Source organism: Bos indicus x Bos taurus, chromosome 29, assembly GCF_003369695.1.
Source record: "Bos indicus x Bos taurus breed Angus x Brahman F1 hybrid chromosome 29, Bos_hybrid_MaternalHap_v2.0, whole genome shotgun sequence".
Taxonomy (NCBI): domain Eukaryota; kingdom Metazoa; phylum Chordata; class Mammalia; order Artiodactyla; family Bovidae; genus Bos; species Bos indicus x Bos taurus.
This window is the reverse complement of record NC_040104.1, coordinates 41529246-41548805: the sequence shown is the minus strand read 5'-3', so window position 1 is coordinate 41548805 and position 19560 is coordinate 41529246. Positions and strand designations below refer to the sequence as shown.

Genomic DNA, 19560 nt, shown 5'->3' with positions numbered 1-19560 from the left:
GACTGGTTGGATCTCCTTGCAGTCCAAGGGACTCTCAAGAGTCTTCTCCAACACCACAGTTCAAAAGCATCAATTCTTCAGCACTCAGCTTTCTCTATAGTTCAACTCTCACATCCATACATGGAAAAACCATAGCTGTGACTAGATGGACCTTTGATGGCAAAGTAATGTCTCTGCTTTTTAATATGCTGTCTAGGTTGGTCATAGCTTTTCTTCCAAGGAGTAAGCATCTTTTAATTTCGTGGCTGCAGTCACCATCTGCAGTGGTTTTGGAGCCCCCCAAAATAAAGTGTCACTGTTTCCATTGTTTCCCCATCTATTTGCCATGAAGCGATATTAAAAAGCAGAGATATTACTTTGCCAACAAAGGTCCATCTAGTCAAGGCTATGGTTTTTCCAGTGGTCATGTATGGATGTGAGAGTTGGACTGTGAAGAAAGCTGAGCACTGAAGAATTGATGCCTTTGAACTGTGGTGTTGGAGAAGACTCTTGAGAGTCCCTTGGACTGAAAGGAGATCCAACCAGTCCATCCTAAAGCAGACCAGTCCTGGGTGTTCATTGGAAGGACTTATGCTAAAGCTGAAACTCCAGTACTTTGGCCACCTCCTGCAAAGAGTTGACTCACTGGAAAAGACTCTGATGCTGGGAGGGATTGGGGGCAGGAGGAGAAGGGGACAACAGAGGATGAGATGGCTGGATGGCATCACTGACTCAATGGACGTGAGTCTGAGTGAACTCCAGGAGTTGGTGATGGACAGGGAGGCCTGGCGTGCTGTGTTTCATGGGGTTGCAAAGAGTCGGACATGACTAAGCGACTGAACTGAACTGAACTTATGGAATCAGGTGCCATGATCTTAGTTTTCTGAATGTTTTCTGAGGCAGCTTCAACAATACTATACTTTGAGGTGGCAACACTGTTTTGAAAACTGCAAGCCCCACAAATCTAACCCTAGGTTTACTTAGGTTGGCAGTTTCAGGTGCCCTCAGATAAAGCAGAATACTTTCTACAGTAATTTGTGTGCATGTGTGTTCAATTGCTTCAGTCATGTCTGACTCTTTGTGATCCCATGGACTGTGGCCTGCCAGGCTCCTCTGTCCTTGGGATTCTCCAGGCAAGAACATTGAGTGGGTTGCCATGCCAGGAATCTTCCTGATCTGCCTCTTCCTGACATCCAGGGTATCTTCCTAACCCAGAGATCAAGCCTGCATCTCCTGCACTGGCAAGTGGATTTTTTTACTACTGAGTCACCAGGGAAGCCTTAAAGTAGTTTGAGCCCTTTTTAAAATTTGTGACATTTATACAATTTGTAACAATACATTTATAAAATTTATAAGAATAGATACCTTGAAGCCTTATTTAGTGTCCTGGAAACTACAGGGTACTATCGAAAACATTGACTTCAGCGAGGTGAATATTCATGTCAGTCTCTGTTTTTGGATTAGGTTTGGCTGTATGTAATAAAAAGTTCACACTGACAGTGATTCAAATAAGACTTTAATTGGAGTGACCATATTCTCAACTCAAACAGCTAAATGTATCATTATAGGAGCATGGGGATAATAGATTTGAAGGAAAACCAGCAGCAACTATCATAGTCACACATTAACTATTAAAAGAACTGCCAATTTCTTGAACCTTTTCTGCTCAATGACTTTAAAACCCTACAATGTCACATGTTGTAACTTGAGATCTGAGATATCTTCAAGAGAATTACAGCTTCTAGCTTTAGAATTTAAATATTTCAAAGGAGTTAAATGCAAAAAAAAAAAGTTAAAAGCTTATAAAAGGAAAAATAAGCTGATGGAAACTGCTTGTGCTCAGCCAATGTTACAAGGCGTGTTGAAATGTGTACCCAATGTTACAAGGCGTGTTGAAATGTGTACCTTCTCACCAGATTTTAGGCCCAGCTGTATCCCACGTTGACATTGTTGCATAAATAGCAGAGAAGCCGCAGAGGACACTTTTCAAGTGGCGAGGAGAAAATGACCCGTGCAAAACGACATGGAAGAGGCAAAGAATATCAGAGATCTGAAGTTAATTGCACGCTTGAAACCAGAAGCTCAAGTGAGGAGAGACTGCCATGCCTCTGATTTGGTATCTGAGGGCTTGAAGGTAAAAGTGCCTTGCTGGCCTCTTAGTCATGCCGAGGGGAATCCAACAGAGTTCATTTCCATTCCTCTTAGGAAGGGAATGTTGCAAGGCCTAGCATATTTTTATAGCTGAGACTATACAAAAATATGGCCCCAACCCAAGAAGGCAAGAGGTCAGTGAGCTGAGCACAGGATTTGAGGAAGGAAATGCTGACAAAAGCTTTTACTAAGAATCTTTGAGGATATCTGAATCTGCAGTCCTTTGAAACTCGTTTGCTGGCTGGAAATCTGAGAACATTTCCATATGAAGAATTTTTGAGTATCTTGACGGGTTTTTGCCCTTTCGCAGATTGTAAGAACAGAGTGAACTAAAACGTAACCAACCTAAAGAGTCACGGTCCAAAAAGCAGCTTTTCTGGGAACTTGAGCCTCGCAAAGTCACAGGAGTAGGAAATGGAAATACTTAATTGAGTTAAAGTCACTAATGTTTAGAAAGCCTCCGCTGCTCAAGGGCACGGTTCCTTGCGTCTAGTGCAAAAGCCAGTTTTATTCCAAGAAAAATACAGAGAGCTGTTGTTTTGAGATCTAGTAAAGCAAGCATGGATCAAGCAGGCCTTTAACAAACAGCCCTTTACTGCCACAAAAATCCCCTGATCTCTCTGACCCTGAATTGCTCCAGTGTCCAACTCTAGGACTCAGAAACAAAAATGTTACCACTGACCCACAATGTGGAATGCCCTCCCTCCCCCGTACTCAGAAGAATTTTGGAACTGGGTTTACTATTTGTCCCTACAAGCCTGATTAAATCAGCAGATCCAGGGGATGACTTCTTGGAACCCTCACATCAGGGAGTCTCTCTCTCCAGACACCCTGAAACCAGTCCCCTGCTAAAACTGAGTTCCTCTGCTGAATTTCTAGTTACCTGCTCTGTCCAAAACTATTGTATATTCCCTTTCTCATTCCACATTTGCTCTCCCTCAAGACAGAGGAGCTTCAAAGGAAAAGGGAGCCTGTAACTGAGCAGGATCCTATGAGGCCTTCCCACGACAGACCCTTCCTATGTCTCCCATCTACATCTTGTTTGTAGAAAAACTAGACTCCTAGGCTCTCCCAGAGTCCCAAAGAGTACGAAGAAGTGAGAAAATGCAGAAATAAAGGAGACAGTCAAGCAAGACAAAAGAATAACTGGTCAGGCATTAAACAAAGTCAAGGAACTTTAGCTCCTCTTCAAGGGCTATAGATAATATTCTGAGCCACATCTTTGAGCTGTTTGGCAGATACTGAAAGTCCTCCCAGATGGAAGAAGTTAACTGCATGTTGACCACAAGCATGTTGAACCCAGACAGGCTGGAACCAGAAGGTTGATAACGTTGATTCCCAATCACCATCCCAACAACCCATCAGAAGAATGTCCACAAGCTGGTCACAAACCCTGCAACCCTGTCCCTCACCCTCTCTTTTAAAACCTTTCCTGAAAGCTATCAGGGAATTTGAGTCTCTTGAGCGTTAGCTGCCCATCTTCCTTGTTTGGCCCTGCAGCTAACACTGTACTTCACTTCGTCACAGCCTAGTGTTAGCAGATTGGCTTTACTGCACCCAGGTGAGTGGACCCAAATTTGGTTTAGTAACAACCTCAGGACAGAGTGGGCCCCTTGCTACAAGCGTTCAGGGCCCAGCTGTCATCAGAGCTCTGTTGGTGCATTACAGCATGTGATGGATCAGACATAGGCACTCCCTATGCGCCTTGGGTGGATATACTGCAACTGGCAGGCGTCTTGGGCCTTCCTCCCAGAGACTGCTATTAAATGTCAGTTATCATTTCACCTGCCATGCATTGCATTTTTACTGTGTGCAGGTTACAGGCACTCTCCGTAGTCCTTGAAACAATCCTGCAATACAGGGATTAGGTTCCATGTAATACGATGAGGAAACCAGGCTTGAAAGAAGTGAAGGTGACGACCCAAGGTTCAAGGCAGCCAGCCTGGTTCCAGAGTGTTTCCCCATACTCCACTGTCTCTTCACACCTTCTTAATTTCTTCAAACTTATCTCATTCCTGGGCCATAAGAAGTAGCTTATCAGCCTGTTGCTAAAGCTGCCACCACCCAGTCGCTACTTCCCCAATCTTGAAAGGCAACGTAGAAAACTCACATGCTTGTTTACTCTGAAACCTACAAAAAATTCTCCAAAACTCATCTTGTTTCTTTTCCAAACCTACTGCTGTAGGTGTTAAAAATTTAATATTTTGAGTTAAACACAAGCACCTAACCACCTACAATATCCTGTTCTGCCATCTTCTACTTTCCTTTCTTCCTTCTCTGCTGTTAGAGTTCAAGAGTAAGAGCAGGTTGTACCAACCCAGAGAGGCTCCTTTGCCCGTCAGGCACTTTTCCTGGATGAATAACTTGAGGAAAGGGGCAATTTTATTTTGCCTCCCTAATGTCCTATGCAGGAACTTTCTTGGTGGCTCAGTGGTAAAGTATCTGCCTGCAATGAGGGAGACATGGGTTTGATCCCCGAGTCGGGAAGATCCCTTGGAGAAGGGAATGGCAACCCACTCCAGTATTCCTGCCTGGAGAATTCCAAGGACAGAGGAGCCTGGCGGGCTACAGTCCATGGGGTCGCAAAGAGTCAGACACGACTGAGCGACTAACATTTCACTTTCTTTTACTAATGTCCTATACACACAGTGCCTGGATACAAGGGCTCATTTCATAAATGTCTTATTGAATAGTTAAGAGTGATAGGAATTCACAGGGGGTACAACTTTATTGAGATTTGCTTTGTAATGTAGTCATCTAAGAAAGCTACTACACTAAGCTGTTAAGAGGGAGAAGGCTATGGCACCCCACTCCAGTACTCTTGCCTGGAAAATCCCATGGATGGAGGAGCCTGGTAGGCTGCAGTCCATGGGGTCGCTAAGAGTCAGACATGATTGAGTGACTTCACTTTCACTTTCCACTTTCATGCATTGGAGAAGGAAATGGCAACCCACTCCAGTGTTCTTGCCTGGAGAATCCCAGGGACGGAGAAGCCTGGTGGGCTGCAGTCCGTGGGGTCGCACAGAGTCGGATACAACTGAAGTGACTTAGCAGCAGCAGCAGCAAGCTGTTAAGAATCTGGGTTGTCAGGAAGATCCAGATGTGTTTTAGAGATACCACTATCTGCAAAGTCTAAACACACACACAAATGATATTAACAGAATAAAAGAACATTCTTCCCTTTCTTTTTCCAAAGAATGCCTTTTCCACTCTGGCATCTTGGCAGCAAACAGGAGTTTTAGTCATTTGATATTTTCTTCTGATTCAAATTCACATTGTGAAGGAGAAACTGCCACAACTAACAAATTAATGCTGGAATCCTACCATGTTATGCCTGGCTTGTTTTAATAATCTCATGTTCTGAACTTTCCAAGTGTGAGAGAAAAACAATGTCAGTTTCTGCTGACCTACTGAAACCAGTGAGCTGTCACACAGGCTATATTTGTTAGTTACTGGAAGTTCTTTGGTTTGTCCCAGGGGAAAGTCAGTCAGTTTTTTTTGTTTTTTTTTTTTTTCCCTACTTGAGAAATGTAAAGATAAATCTTATCTATAAAAAGTTTACCTTTCTTTTGCAAAAAGAAAATTGGCCAGTTCACTCCATATTGTTATTAACTTTTTCAAGGACATTTCTGTTTCTCTTGACCTTTGAAAGATTGTCCTAACAAAGTATTCTGTCTTCCTGTCACGAAGCTCTTGCTGCCATTCACTCTGTCAAGTTCATGAAATAGATTGGAATATGGTTATTTAGTGGGATACCTTTTTTTTTTTTAATCTTTTTGAATTATACAACATATCAGTCTAGCACACAAATCTTAAGTGATGAATGTTTGCAAAGTGAACACATTCATGTTAACTGCCATTCATTAAAATGAGCAGAAAACTCCTTCATATACCCTTCTCATCATTCCTCGCCACAGAAGTAACCACTCTTCTGTCATCAGGGTTAGCATGCTTGTCCTGTTTTTGAATGTTGTGTAAATGAAGTCATACTGGATATGCTCTTTTCTATCTGCCTTCTTTCACTTTGATGTTATGTCTATAAGATTGATCTCTATATTAATAGCTACATATGGAAGTTGTTTATTCTTGCACTGCTATTTACTCAACTGAGTGAGTATCACACACTTTACTTACATCTCCTACTGCTGATAGTCATTTGGGTTGTTTCAAGTTTTTGGCAATTATCAGTAAATCTGTTAGGAACGTTCTTATTCGTGTCTTCTGGTAAGCACAAGCACTTGTTTCTGTTCCATATTACGATAAGAGTGAAATTGCTGGATTGTAATGTGTGTGTATGTGTATGTGTGTGTGTGTGTATGGATACACACACACACACACATATATGTTCAGCTTCAATAATTATTGCCAAACATATTCCAAAGTGTTTGTGCCAGTTTATGCTCCTATCACAGACTGTGTGGTGGTAGTGCTCAGTCGTGTCTGACTCTTTGCCACCCCATGGACTGTGGCCCACCCAGCTCCTCTGTCCATGGGATTCTGCAGCCCAGAATACTGGAGTGGGTTGCCATTTCCTTCTCCAGGGCATCTTCCCAACCCAGGGATCAAACCCGCATCTTCTGCATCTCCTGCATTGGCAGGTGGATTCTTTACCACTGAGCCACCTGGGAAGCTTCACCAACCATGAGGAGTTCAGATGTGTATCCTTATCAATATTTACTAATTTCAACTTGACAATTTTAGCCATTCTAGTGGGTGTGTAATATATCGTGGTTTTAATTTGCTTTTCCCTCATTACTAATAGTGTTAATCTCCTTTTTAGTTATTTAGATATACTCTTCTGTGAAGTGTCTGTTCAAGTCTTTTTTTCTGCTGATTTGTTCAAGTTCTTTATATATTTAGGATATGATTTTTTGTTAGATACATATATAGGAAATATATTCTCCCAGTATGTGGCTTGCCTTTTGACTTTTAACAGTGCCATTTAACCAAAAAAGATATTTTTTAAAATTTATTTTTAATTGAAGGATAATTGCTTTACAGAATTTTGTTGTTTCCTGTCAAACATCGCATGAATCAGCCATAGGTAAAAATTGCATAATAAAATGCAATTTATCAATCCTTTTATGAAGAGTTATTTTCTATTATGACTTCTATTTTCCCCAGGAAGGTGGTTAATTTAGGGAGCAGTAGGCTTGGTGGGACCTTGTGGAACATTGCTAAATCCACATTTACCCATGTACCAATGTTGTTTAAAATTTCAAGCATAGGTTTTGTGGATCTATTGGATATGCATGGGGGATATGAAGATATTGTTTTATTTTCTACTAAAAGCTTCATTGTTTTACCTTCCATATTTAGGTCTCTGGTCCACTTTGAGCTGATTTTTACTTACAGCAGGAGGTAAGAGTTAAGGTTTATTTTTTGCCATACAGTTGCCTAAGCATCATTTATTATTAATATTAAAAAGACCACACCCCTAACTGAATTATAGTGGTATCTTTGCAGAAATCAAGTGACTGTAAATGTGTGGATTTGTTTCTAGACTCTTTATTCCGTTCCCCTGGACTTATTCTTCATCCTTGGACCCATGGGGTGCTGTCTTAACTAATGAAATGTTATATGAGGCCTTGCAATTTGGTACTGTTAAGTGCTGCAGATTGTTGCTTTTCTTCAAGATTGTCTTGGCTAATGTAGGTCTTTTGCCATGTTATAAATTTCCATAATAATGTCAGAAACAACTTGTTAACTTCTATAAAAAATGCTTTAATTTTGATCTGGATTCACTGAGTCTACAGATCAAATTGGAAAGAACAGGCTTCTTAACTATTTTAAATCTTCCACTTCATGATAATCGTGTATATATTTATTCCATTTAAGTCTATTATCTCAACAATGTTTGTCTTCAGTATAGAAATTTGGCTTATTTTTCATTATAAGAATTCCTTGATATTTGATGTTTTCATGCTATTATATTTTATTGTTGCCAATTGTTTGTTGCTGGTATAAATACATTAGATCTCTACTGACCTTGTACTCTGTGACCTTGCTAAACTCACTTGTAAATTCTAATAGTTTGTAAAATACTTTGCACTATCTACATACAAAACTTGATATCTATAAGTAAGATAATTTGCTTCTTTATTTCTAATCTCTATGTTTTTAATTTCTTTTTCTTGCCTTTTATTGGATGGGTTAGAACACTTTAGTGTTCAAGTCAACACTGTTGAATACAAGCATGATGATGAACATATATGTCTTGTTACTGACCTCAGTAGGAAAATGTTTAATATTTCACTATAAAGTACAGTATTAGCTATAGGTGTTTATTTAAAAAGATACTCCTTGTTTGCTAAGAGCTTTATCATATTGCTTTAAATTTTTATCACAGTCTTGAATTTTAGCAAATGCTGTACCTACTAAGATGATCATATGAGCTGCCACCTATGTTCTGTTCATTATACCCTTAATTTTTTTGTTTTGAGACAACTGTAGATTCACATGCAATTGTAGAAAATAATACAAACAGATCACGCAGGCTTTTTCTCCATTTTCCCTCAAAATAACATTTTTTTCAAAATTCAGTACGATGTCACAACCAAGGGACTGACATTGGTCTTGTTCATGTTTCCGCTCTGATTTTTGAATATTAAATCAACCTTGCTTTCTTTATTCATGAAATATTATTTATTATTATATATTGCTAGATTCAATAAACTAATATTTTGTGAATGATTTTGCGTCTATATTCATGAGAGATACTGGCCTTTAATTTTCTTTTCCTGAAATGATGTTGCCAGCTTTTGATATTAGGATTATAGTGACCCCACAGAGTACTTTGGAAGTTGTTTTTTTCTCCATTCTCTCAAAGATTTTATGTATGTTTGATATTATGTCTTTCTGAAATGTTTGGAAAAATTCACCAGTAAAGCAAGCCAGCTGGCTTTGAAAAAATTTAAAATATAGATTTGATTTGTTAAAACAGATCAAGGCCTACTCAGAATTTTTTTGTCCTGTTTTTCAACAAATGTTTTCATTTAATGTAAATTGTCAAATTTATTGGGAAAGTTTTTTTTTCCATAATGTCTGTAATCCTGTAGTGATGTCTCTTTTTTTCCATTTATTTTCTCTATTTTTTGGTTAGTCTTACTGGTGGTTATCAATTTTAATTAACCCTTTTGGCTTTGTTAATTTTCTCTTTTATACATCCAATTTCTATATAATTAATTTCTGCCCTTTATTTCCTTTCTTCTACTTTCTTTAAGTTTATTGTTGCTGCTTTTTTTTTTAAGATTTTTGAAATAAAGGATTCAAAGATTGAACTTTCAACCTTTCTTATTTTTAATATATAAACTTAAGCTCCAGGAGTTGGTGATAGACAGGGAAGCCTGGCGAGCTGCAGTCCATGGGGTTGCAAAGAGTCGGACATGACCGAGCGACTGAACTGACCTAAGGTTATAAATTTCCCTTTAAACAACACTTACCTGGTGTTACAAGTTTTGATGTCATATTTTTCATTATAATGAAAAGTATTTTTCCTTGTGATTTCTTCTTTAACCTATAGCTTTTTCAGAAGTATCTTGCTTACTTGAAAATTATAGTGTTTTGTTATTGTTGTTGTGTTATTTTCTACCGTGGTCAGAGAACTGTTCACGCATTTCAACTTTTTGAATATTTGTTGCCACTTACTTTATTTCCCAGGATACAGTCTATTTTTGTAAATATTTTATGTACATTTGAAAAATATGTGCATTCTACAGTTGTTCAACTTTTTAAATCCTTCATGATTTAGGTGTTTTTTTATTTTGTTTTGTTTTTGTCTATTAGTTACTGAGAGAGGTGTGGTAAGATCTTCAAGTTTGACTTGGGATTTGTTTCTGCCTTTTTTGTTTTTTTTTATTTTGGTAAAATATACATAGCATAAGGTTTACCATATTGCTTTTTAGTTTGGTAAATTTGGCTTTATATATTTTGAGATTATGTTATTATTTAGAATTGTTATGTCATCCTGATAAATTAATCTGCTTATTATCATGACATATTTTGCTTCATTTTCTCTTTTTCTTAACACTTCTTACCTTAAAGTCTACTTTCATAGTTTAGTCATACGGCCTTCCTTTTGGTTAATGTTTGGTCAATCTATCTGTGGCCTTATATTTAAAATGTGTTTCTTGTAAAAAGCTTTACAAGTAGAACTAGCTTTAAAATGAAATGCCAGTGTCAAATTCAGGTACAGTCAGAGTGTCCTTGCCTTGTGGTACCAGTAACAGGGAAGTAATGATGGCCTTGGAAGGGGACTCAGAAGTTTAGATTTGATATCGCTGATGGGAGATGGACCTCTCTATTTTTTTAAATCCTTTTTTCTCTTTCTGTTTATTTTTGGCTGCATTGGTCTTGGATGCTGGCTTTTCTTGGCTGGGGGCTGCTCTCTCGTGGCGGTGTGTTGGGCTTCTCGCTGCAGTGTCTTCTCGTTGCAGAGCACCGGCTCAGGCACACGGGCTTCAGCAGTTCTGGTCCAGGGCTCGAGAGCGCAAGCTCAGTGGTTGTGGCGCACGGGCCCAATAGCTCCGCAGCCTGTGGGATCCTCCCCAGCCAAGGATCGAACTTGTGTCCCCTGCATTGTGAGGCAGATTCCTAACCACTGGACTACCAGGGAAGCCCTGGACCTCCCTACTGATGGACTATTTCTACAAAACAAACTACCACCCTCAAATGGGTTTCTAAAATGTTTGATATGCATTATAAATCGTGTCAGGGTAAAGAAGAGTGGACTTGAATTGTGGACTGGCTATCATCCAGCACCCTCAAAGGGAAAGATATATAGTCAGCGCTACGCAAACCTCTGAATTTTCCTCAGAAAATCTGTAAATGAACTATTTCATATGGGTATCCTAGATCAATTGGTAAATGTCTAAATGGTAAGCACCCTAGGGGACCACTGTTATGCTCCTGACACTTGAAATATGAAGTGTACTTTCATTTTTGTCTCTCGGGCCATGCAAGTAAATGAATAGCTGAATACTCAGAATTTTGATTTTAACTGTAATTATGACCTTTAGAAATATTCACTGCTTTAAAAATGGACCAAAGTGTAAATAAAATGGGCAACTGATACATCTCAGTTCCCCAAAGAAAAGTACAGGAAGTTGTTTTTCACTTTTCAGTTTTAGAGAAAAGACTTCATCATTTTATACGTGATGTGGCTTTCTGGGCTCCTGACATCTTCATAGAATTTGACTGGAGTTTCCTTCTCTTGGAAGTGGATGGGCATTTTCTTGCTCTCCACAGTCATGAGCTTCACTTCCAGGGGGCCCAGGTTTACATAATCCTGCGGTGAACAGACACAGAGGAGACAGGAGAGGTTAGTTAGCAAGTTACCAGTCTTTGGGGGTCAGGTTTTATTTATTATAGTTGGCCTTTATCTGGAAGATTACACTGTATCCTGATTGTCTGAATGCTGTATAACACGTGAAAAATAGGAGCTACTGTAAATAAAAAACTCAGTAAACGCATACACCCACTGGGTCATGGTAGGCAAGATCCCCCAAAGAGCAGGCAGCGAGGCTGGCAGGCTTGTGTCTTGCGAACTTGGGCCGTGGGTCGGGGTGGCAGGGTGGGGGGAGTTGGCAGGCATCAATAGAGGAGGGAGATATATCCTCTGCAAGCTCTTTAATCAGTAAAATAAAGTATTGGCTGCATTTATATAGCCCTCTGCTGGCCAGGATATAACCACAGCAGAGTTTTATATATTATTCGCGATCAAAGGGAAAGATCTGCTAACATTTTTGACAATGAATATCTTAATACTGAGCAAATCCACATGAGTTTTACACATTTCACAGGATCTACTATAGCTATAAAGCTTACCACATTCTGCCAAACTAAATATAGTTTAACATATCAACAAACAGAATGGGAAGTCTAATTGATATGAAATCCCACAGCTAACCCCAAACTGGGTTGAAACAGCTCCAGCCCTGTTCAGTGCACACCTTCCTTTTGAAAGCTTCTCCAAGTCATACCTCCTCCTTTTGAACTCCTTCAACACTTCAGCAAACCTTTCCCAAGTGCCCACTATGTGCCAGGATGTGTACCAAGTGTTGGGGCACAAGACTGGTCACAGAGACAGATAACAGGTATACGTTCCTCCTGAACAGTAGTCAGTGATTGTCTTACCTGCTTTCTACTAGCAACATGTGATTTCGAGTAGGGCCTGCCACACGGGCATCTTGAGACTATACTTCTTCCTGTTCTCCCCCCTTTAAATTCTCAAGCATCTAACAAGTACCTGGCATGTTGTGAGGTTATCAATAGACATTTATAAGAATTTAGGAGAATCAAAGAATGGAAAAGGAAGGCGATGTTTTATTTCTCAAAAATGCATATAACTATATTTAACTTTTAAAATACACAATTCTAGAGCTGCAATAAATGCATGAGAGAAGAAAAGCAAATTAATGGAAATGTACCATATATTTCAGAACCATCTAGAGCAGGATTCTGAAGTGAAACCCTATATTAGTCTGCCTGAGCTGCCACAGCAAAATACCATAGGCTGACTGGCTGAAACAGCAGGACTTTATTTCTCACAGTCCTGGAGGCTGGAAGTCCAAGGTCAGGGGGCCAGCACGATTGGGTTCTGGTGAGAGCCCCTTTGCAGACGTCTGCCTTCTCACAGTGACTCACAGAGCAAAACCTCTTCTTATAAGGTCACAGTCCTATCAAATTAGGACCTTCATGACCTCACATAACCTTAATTACCTCCTAAAGCCCCAATCTCCAGATATAGACACAATAGGTGTTAGGGTTTTCAACATATGAAATGGAGTGGGAGGCAGGAACACAGTTGAGTCCGTAGCAATACAATGCCATTTCCACCACATCAAAAACTTCCATGGAAAGTAAGAAGGTCTTAGAAGAGAACATAAGCAAAACATTCCCTGACATAAATTGTACCAGTGTTTTCTTAGGTCAGTCTCCCAAGGCAATAGAAATAAAGATGAAAATAAACAAATGGGACTTCAACTTACAAGCTTCTGCACAGCAAAGGAAGCCATAAACAAAACAAAGAGCCTGCAGAATGGGAGAAAATATTTGCAAATGATGTGACTGACAGGGGCTTAATTTCCAAAATATACAAACAGCTCATACAACACGACAACAAAAAAACGAAACAACCCAATCAAAAAGTGGGCAGAAGACCTAAAGAGACATTTCTCCAAAGAAGAAATACAGATGGTCAGTAGACACACGAAAAGATACTCAACAATGTGAATTATTAGAGAAATGCAAATCAAAGCTATAACAAGGTACCACCTCATACCAGTCAGAATGGCCATCGTTAAAAAGTCTACAAATAGCAAATGCTGGAGAAGGTGTGGAGAAAAGGGAACCCTCCTACACTGTTGGTAGGAATGCAAATTGGTGCAGCCAATGTGGAAAACAGTATGGAGGTTCCCCAGAAAACTAAAAATAGAATTATCATATGATCTAGCAAATCCCACTCCTGGGCATATATCCAGACAAAACTATAATTCAGAAAGATACATGCACCCCTATGTTCATGGCAGCAATATTAACAATAGTGGAAGACATGGAATCATCCTAAATGTCCATCAACAGAGAAATAGATATAGAAGATGTGGTACATGTATACAATGAAATACTACTCAGCCATGAAAAAGAACAAAATAATACCATTTGCAGCAACATGGATGCAACTAGAGATTATCATATTAACACTAAGTGAAGTAAATCAGAAAGAGAAAGACAAGTAGCATATGATGTCACTTATACATGGAATCTAAAATAGGACCCAAATGAACCTGCCTATGAAACAGAAACAAAACAAAATCAGGGACATAGAGAATAGACCGGTGGCTGCCAAGCAGGTGAGGGGTGGCAGAGAGGGCAGGAAGGGGAGTTTGGGGTTAGCACATGCAAACTGGTATGTATATATAGAATGAATAAAGAACAAAGTCCTACTGTACAGCAAAGGGAACTATATTAATATCCTGTGATAAGCCATAATGGAAAAGAATATGGAAAAGAACATATCTATATCAGTCACATTATTGTACAGCAGCAGTGAACGCAATGTTGTAATTCAACTTTGCTTAAATAAAAAGTGAATTTAGAAAAATAAATTCAATGGATAAAGGCAAAAATAAAAGTAAAAAGGTCTTTCGCTCAACCAAATGGTGTGGAATTTTGGAATTTTGTAGACAGTTGTCCCCTAGCGTGAGGTCACTGTAGCATGCCAGGTGTTCTGATACCAAGATACGCATGTGGGTTTAAGTGCTATAGAGTCTGGAACCTTAGTCTTTAAATTGTCACTTGATGGCAGCAGGACTGAGTTGTACTTAGTTACAATGGTTTTTATTGACTTATTCAGTTTCTGCTGCTTTCTTAATCACTCTTTTCTCCTATCAGACTTTAAGTTCTAGGAGAACTTTTAAGGTTATCAGTAGTACCAAGAAGGAAAACAGCAAGAGGTGGATATGAAAGTGACTGGAAGGTACCAAGAAGGTTTTAAAATTCAAAGGCTTGTTAATCCAGGTTTTGCCTAATGGTATTATATGGCCATTTGTACTTTCCAAATGGTGACACTGATATACATCCTATCCCATGCTTTTCTTAAAATATGATGCTGACCACCTTCTTTCAAGATGCAGGAGCTATGTTATTTACCCTTTGGGTGGAAATTTGTAGCTACACCAACAGATGGAAAATGATGGAGGTGCTGGTGTAAGCTTTCCACGTCATAGGAAACATTTGGTCTCTGGGACTGATGGCTTGGGGGAAGCCAGATACCGGAACAAAGGGACGATCAAGGAGACCCGCGTCTGTGAGGAGACCCGTGTGGAGAGGAACTGAGGCCCAAGCTCCGCCAGCATCACCTGGCCAGCCAGGTCGGTGAGCCTCCTCAGAGGTGGGTCTCCCTGCCCAAACCCAGCCTTCAGCCGACACGCGGGTGTGCCTGCTACGGAACTCAAGTGAAGACGGTCCATGGAAGACCTGGCCAAATTCCTAACCAACAGAAGCCTTGAAAGAGAATAAATGGTTATTGTTGTAAACCACTAAGTCTTGAGGTAGTTTATCACGTGGCCCTAGATGTTCTGCCTTATACCATATACTAGTGATGGAGTTCTATCAATACATAGATGTAGCAAGCTGGGCAAAGAGTGAAAATAGTATCTAGCGACTGGCGTGGATGGCGGGCCACTTTAACTAATAACTTGCAAATAGAATTTTTCAGTATCCGTATTTTCGATTAATTTTCTCCACTAATTAATCAAACAACATTTTCTCTAGCAGTCAAGATGTCTTCTCATGAATCTTACCTTGAAATCCTGCTCATCCTCATACAGTAAGTATTTCATATCAGAGGCCCCAAACTCTATGCTTGAACTCTCTTCTTCATCTATCTTCAGAAGCTGGCCGAATCTGCTGTCCTTGTGACTAAGACGAAAACCACTGCTCCCAAATGAGATGCTTGACACGTCTCTGCTTTTTATGTCTACAGGTTGCGAGTCTGACTTTTCTGGGATGACTGCAAAGAAATTAATTATGTACAGCTTTTGGACAGATAAGAATATGGCGTATACTTTGTGACATTTTGAATTTGAAAGTCCTTTGAGAATCTCCAGGAGGAGACAAATGTGAGAATTAGAAATGTAGAATCGAAGTATCAGAGTGAGAGTGAGTCCCATTGTTTGCAACCATGTCTAAGGTGCATTTCCCTGTGTCAGCTAATAAGTTAACATGATCGTACGGGCTCTGTGGGTATGTTGGCATTTTGGTTGGTTGGCTGAACTGAACTGCAAACCGTGCTGGTGTAGACATCATCCTGTCCGTCTTCACCAGCTTCCAGTTCATTCACTGTGACACATGGTGACTTCGATTTGAAAACAGGGCTAGGGAAAGGAGATGGGTTGGGTCAGCTCTGCAAGGACAAGAGGAAAGTGGAGGAGCTGGCAGGTATCTACCCCCTGAATCACTCTCGGCTATGGGGTGCCTGTCCGTAATAAGAAGCTCAATAAGTGTTTGCCAAATTAAAAAAAAATCACCATTACAATAAAATAATACCTTTATGTGTTTCTGACAACTCCAAAGGCACTTCAGGTGGTACTTCCTGCCCAACAGCCTGGGTAAGATACAGTCGCCTAAAAACAAATAAGAAAAGTAGTCTATCAGCCAACAAGTGTTGTAGCCCCTGCTCAGGAGTGTCTATCTCTCTGCTGGGAGCTGGAGATGCACAGATGAAAAAGGGGCATTGGGCCCAGTTGGGTGGCAGGCAAGACGACAGCGTTTTATGATGATGGTTGTACCAGGATGGTGATCAGCACAGTGTCAGGAGTGCTGTGGTCTTCCCACGTGGTACAGAAGTGAAGAATCTGCCTACAGATGCAGGAGGTGCAAGAGTGTGGGCTCGATCCCTGGGTCGGGAAGATCCCCTGGAGGAAGAAATGGCTACTGACTCCAGTACTCTTGCCTGGGAATTCCTGCACGTGTGTGTGCGCGTGCACACACACACACCCACACACCCACAAGAAGTGAGAGAAGAAGCACCGGATTTAGTCTTAGGAGGTAAGGAAAGGTTTCCAGGAGGAGATGACACCTGAGTCGAGTCCTGAAACACCAAGAGATATTTGCCAAGGAAGAGCTTGGGGTAGGGGGTGCATCCCATGATAAGGGAATAAGAGACAAAGTCCAAGAAACGAGAGTGATCACAACAGCACTTACATCACTGTTGCAGGAATCCAGATGAGGAATGACAGTGGCCAGCATGGGATGGATTTGAAAAAAAAAAAAAAAAGGAAAAGACTTGACAGCGAGCAGTAGGAATCCAAGATGGCATCACGGTCCTGGCTTTCACTGAGTGGCGTGCTCCAGCTACAAGCCGGTGAGTTACACGTGTGCAGTCGCAGCTCTCTGTGCTGCAGAGGCCCGTGGAGTTTTCTGTCAGAAGACACGATACCTTGAAAGCTGTGTGTGGCATTTCCATGAAGTTTGCCTGAAGACAGCATGAACCAAGTGACCCTTGCAGATACGCTAACAACCTTTCATGCTCAGCCAGCCAGCATCCTGAGTGAATCCCCTGGATTACAGGCTGTTAGTTTCTTAAAGCACACAAAGTGTCATCCGAGATGCTTACAGCTCCAACAAATCATGTCACTACATATACTAGTTATCTCTTAAAACCTCCTTAAGACTTGGTGAAGGTGTGTCTCGGTGAAGCTCTGGTCTGCAGGTGGTCAAGTCTGAGGCCACAGAGTTCTCTTCTTCCCTGGCTTTGGCCTCCTGCATGACTAAGATCTTACTAAACACTGTGACCTTCACGAGTCTGGCTTCTCTCTTAATCACGGGTTTCTCGTCACCTTTGGAACACCGCAGCGCAGCAGCGCTTGGTATTTGACGGTGTGGAAAACATTTTAAAGAAGGCCATCATATGAGACTGGTGTTAGATAGATTTGAGGTACTGGTTCCCCTAGACTCAGCTCTGTGGCACTGAGGTCCCTGGGCAGTCACCTCTAGCTTACTCATCTCATCTAATGTTGCAAACAAATCCTGCAATGCCTTATTGGAGTCATGAAGGAAAGCATTGAGGGAGGTCTGATGGGAAATAGAGGATTAATAACTCTATTAGCTAGAATACCCGATTCTTCATACAAATAGGAAAGAAGACAACTTTTTACACGTTCACTGGGTAGAGTTCATGTCTATTTCTCAACTAGAATAGACAGGACTCAATTCTCAACAAAGAAATGGAATGGACAGTTGTCATAAATTACATGCTATTTATTATTTTGACTTGAAAACGGGTACAGTAAAAGTTCCTGAGGACACTCAACACTTTTCCTTCTGGATTAGCAGCGTAACAGATAACTAAGGGTTTGCACATATCTCTGTTTCTGTATGTGGTCTTTCTAAAATGTCCTAAACACTTGTCTAAAAGGAATTTACAGTCTAGGAGGGAAGCAGATGTTAAGTAAGTAATCACTAGTGTGATAAATGCTGGTTACAAAGGAGAAGTTCAGGGTGTCCTGGAGGCATATACCAGGCACGTTTTAAAAACACAGTCTGTGTTGTTTCTTTCCCCTCAGATGGATTTTGACTTCATCTCTCCCAGCTCTGAAGCAAGACTAAGCGTTCATGTCTCCCACTAAAGAAAGCCAGCCCACAAAGCTTGGATGAACACTGTGGGTTTTACCAAAGATTTCCGTGAGGGAAGCTAGAGGACACGGCTAAATGACATCACAGCAAAGCACACAACTCCATGAAAGCCCTCTTTACAACTTTCTCATCTTCCTTCCTGCCCTTGCCAAACTCTCTGTATCCCGGGAAGGAATTCCCTTTTATTATAATGAGCATTTCACCTGCACATCAGCACTGAATCAGGAACAACAGACCAAGCTGACCGAAGCAGGAAGTGAGGTCAGCAGTTTACAGGGTAGCTCTTTCTGGAGGTTTGTGTGGTTTGGAAGAGAGAAAAAGAGCACAGCGGGCAACAGGTGGAGCGGTGGTTAGAAGACCTGGCTGGCAGAGATGCATGATTACAAAGAGATGAGGCAGCAGGTGCTATGCGGCAGAGGCCATCTGGGTGTGGAACTGGAGAGGTGTCATTGGGAGGGATGCTGGCAAAAGACAGCATTGCCCCTGGGGGGACAGTGAGGCTCCCCCCCCCCGCCCCCTAGGGACTCTTAAGGGCATCAGCTCAAGAGATGGATGTGCAAGAGTCCTGTAGGAAGCCAGTTCATTCAGCCCAATGGCCCACTTAGCCTACTGGTACCTGCCGCCCGGGGGCAGCACACAGATTGTGGAAGGGAGCAGGTGACTCTTCCTCTGTCCTGCCCACCCAGAGTTCAGGCTATAAAGTCAGCCTACTGTCTCCCAACTTCTCCAGTCTTGTATCTTGACACCCATCATTTAGCTCAGCAAAAACAAAACCAAAATCCCACAACTTACCCATATCCACCCTTCCTGGAACACATTAGGAAGTTTGCCATCAATAAATACTTTACTGGGGCTCAAACAGTACTTTTTCCATGCCACACAAACAACAGAACCACTTGGATGTAAATGTTTTCCTGGGCCTTCCACCGTGTTGAACTTCTCTGCCCAGACCCAGATATTTTTCTCCCATCTTGCACATATACACCCTACATTTGAGTGGTTTAATTCCTCTATCTTTCTAAGCATGTTTTTGTTCAAATTATGAACGCCACTTTGCTTTAATTCCATATTGTATGTGTGCTCAGTCACTCAGTTATGTCCGACTCCTTGAGGCCCCACAGGCTGTAGACTGCCAGGCTCCTCTGCCCATGGAATTTTTCAGGCAAGAATACTGGAGTGCGTTGCCATTTCCTCCTCCAGGGGATCTTCCCAATTCAGGGACTGAACCCACATCTCTTGCGTCTCCTGCATTGGCAGGTGGAGTCTTGACCACAAACACCACCTGGGAAGTCCAAT

At 41.1% G+C, this 19560-nt stretch overlaps 1 protein-coding gene across 1 annotated transcript in view; it reads right to left on the bottom strand.

The window, feature by feature from the left end:
- Nucleotides 1-10680: 10680 nt before the first annotated feature.
- The window catches only part of CCDC83 (coiled-coil domain containing 83), a 52442-nt gene continuing 43562 nt past the window's right edge, over nt 10681-19560 (bottom strand). The window contains exons 10-12 of the mRNA XM_027532507.1: nt 16177-16253; nt 15432-15640; nt 10681-11416 (exon numbers count right to left, since the gene is read on the bottom strand). Coding sequence (XP_027388308.1) covers nt 11255-11416; nt 15432-15640; nt 16177-16253 — 448 coding nt within the window. The 3' untranslated portion in view covers nt 10681-11254. The remainder of the gene's footprint in view (nt 11417-15431; nt 15641-16176; nt 16254-19560) is intronic.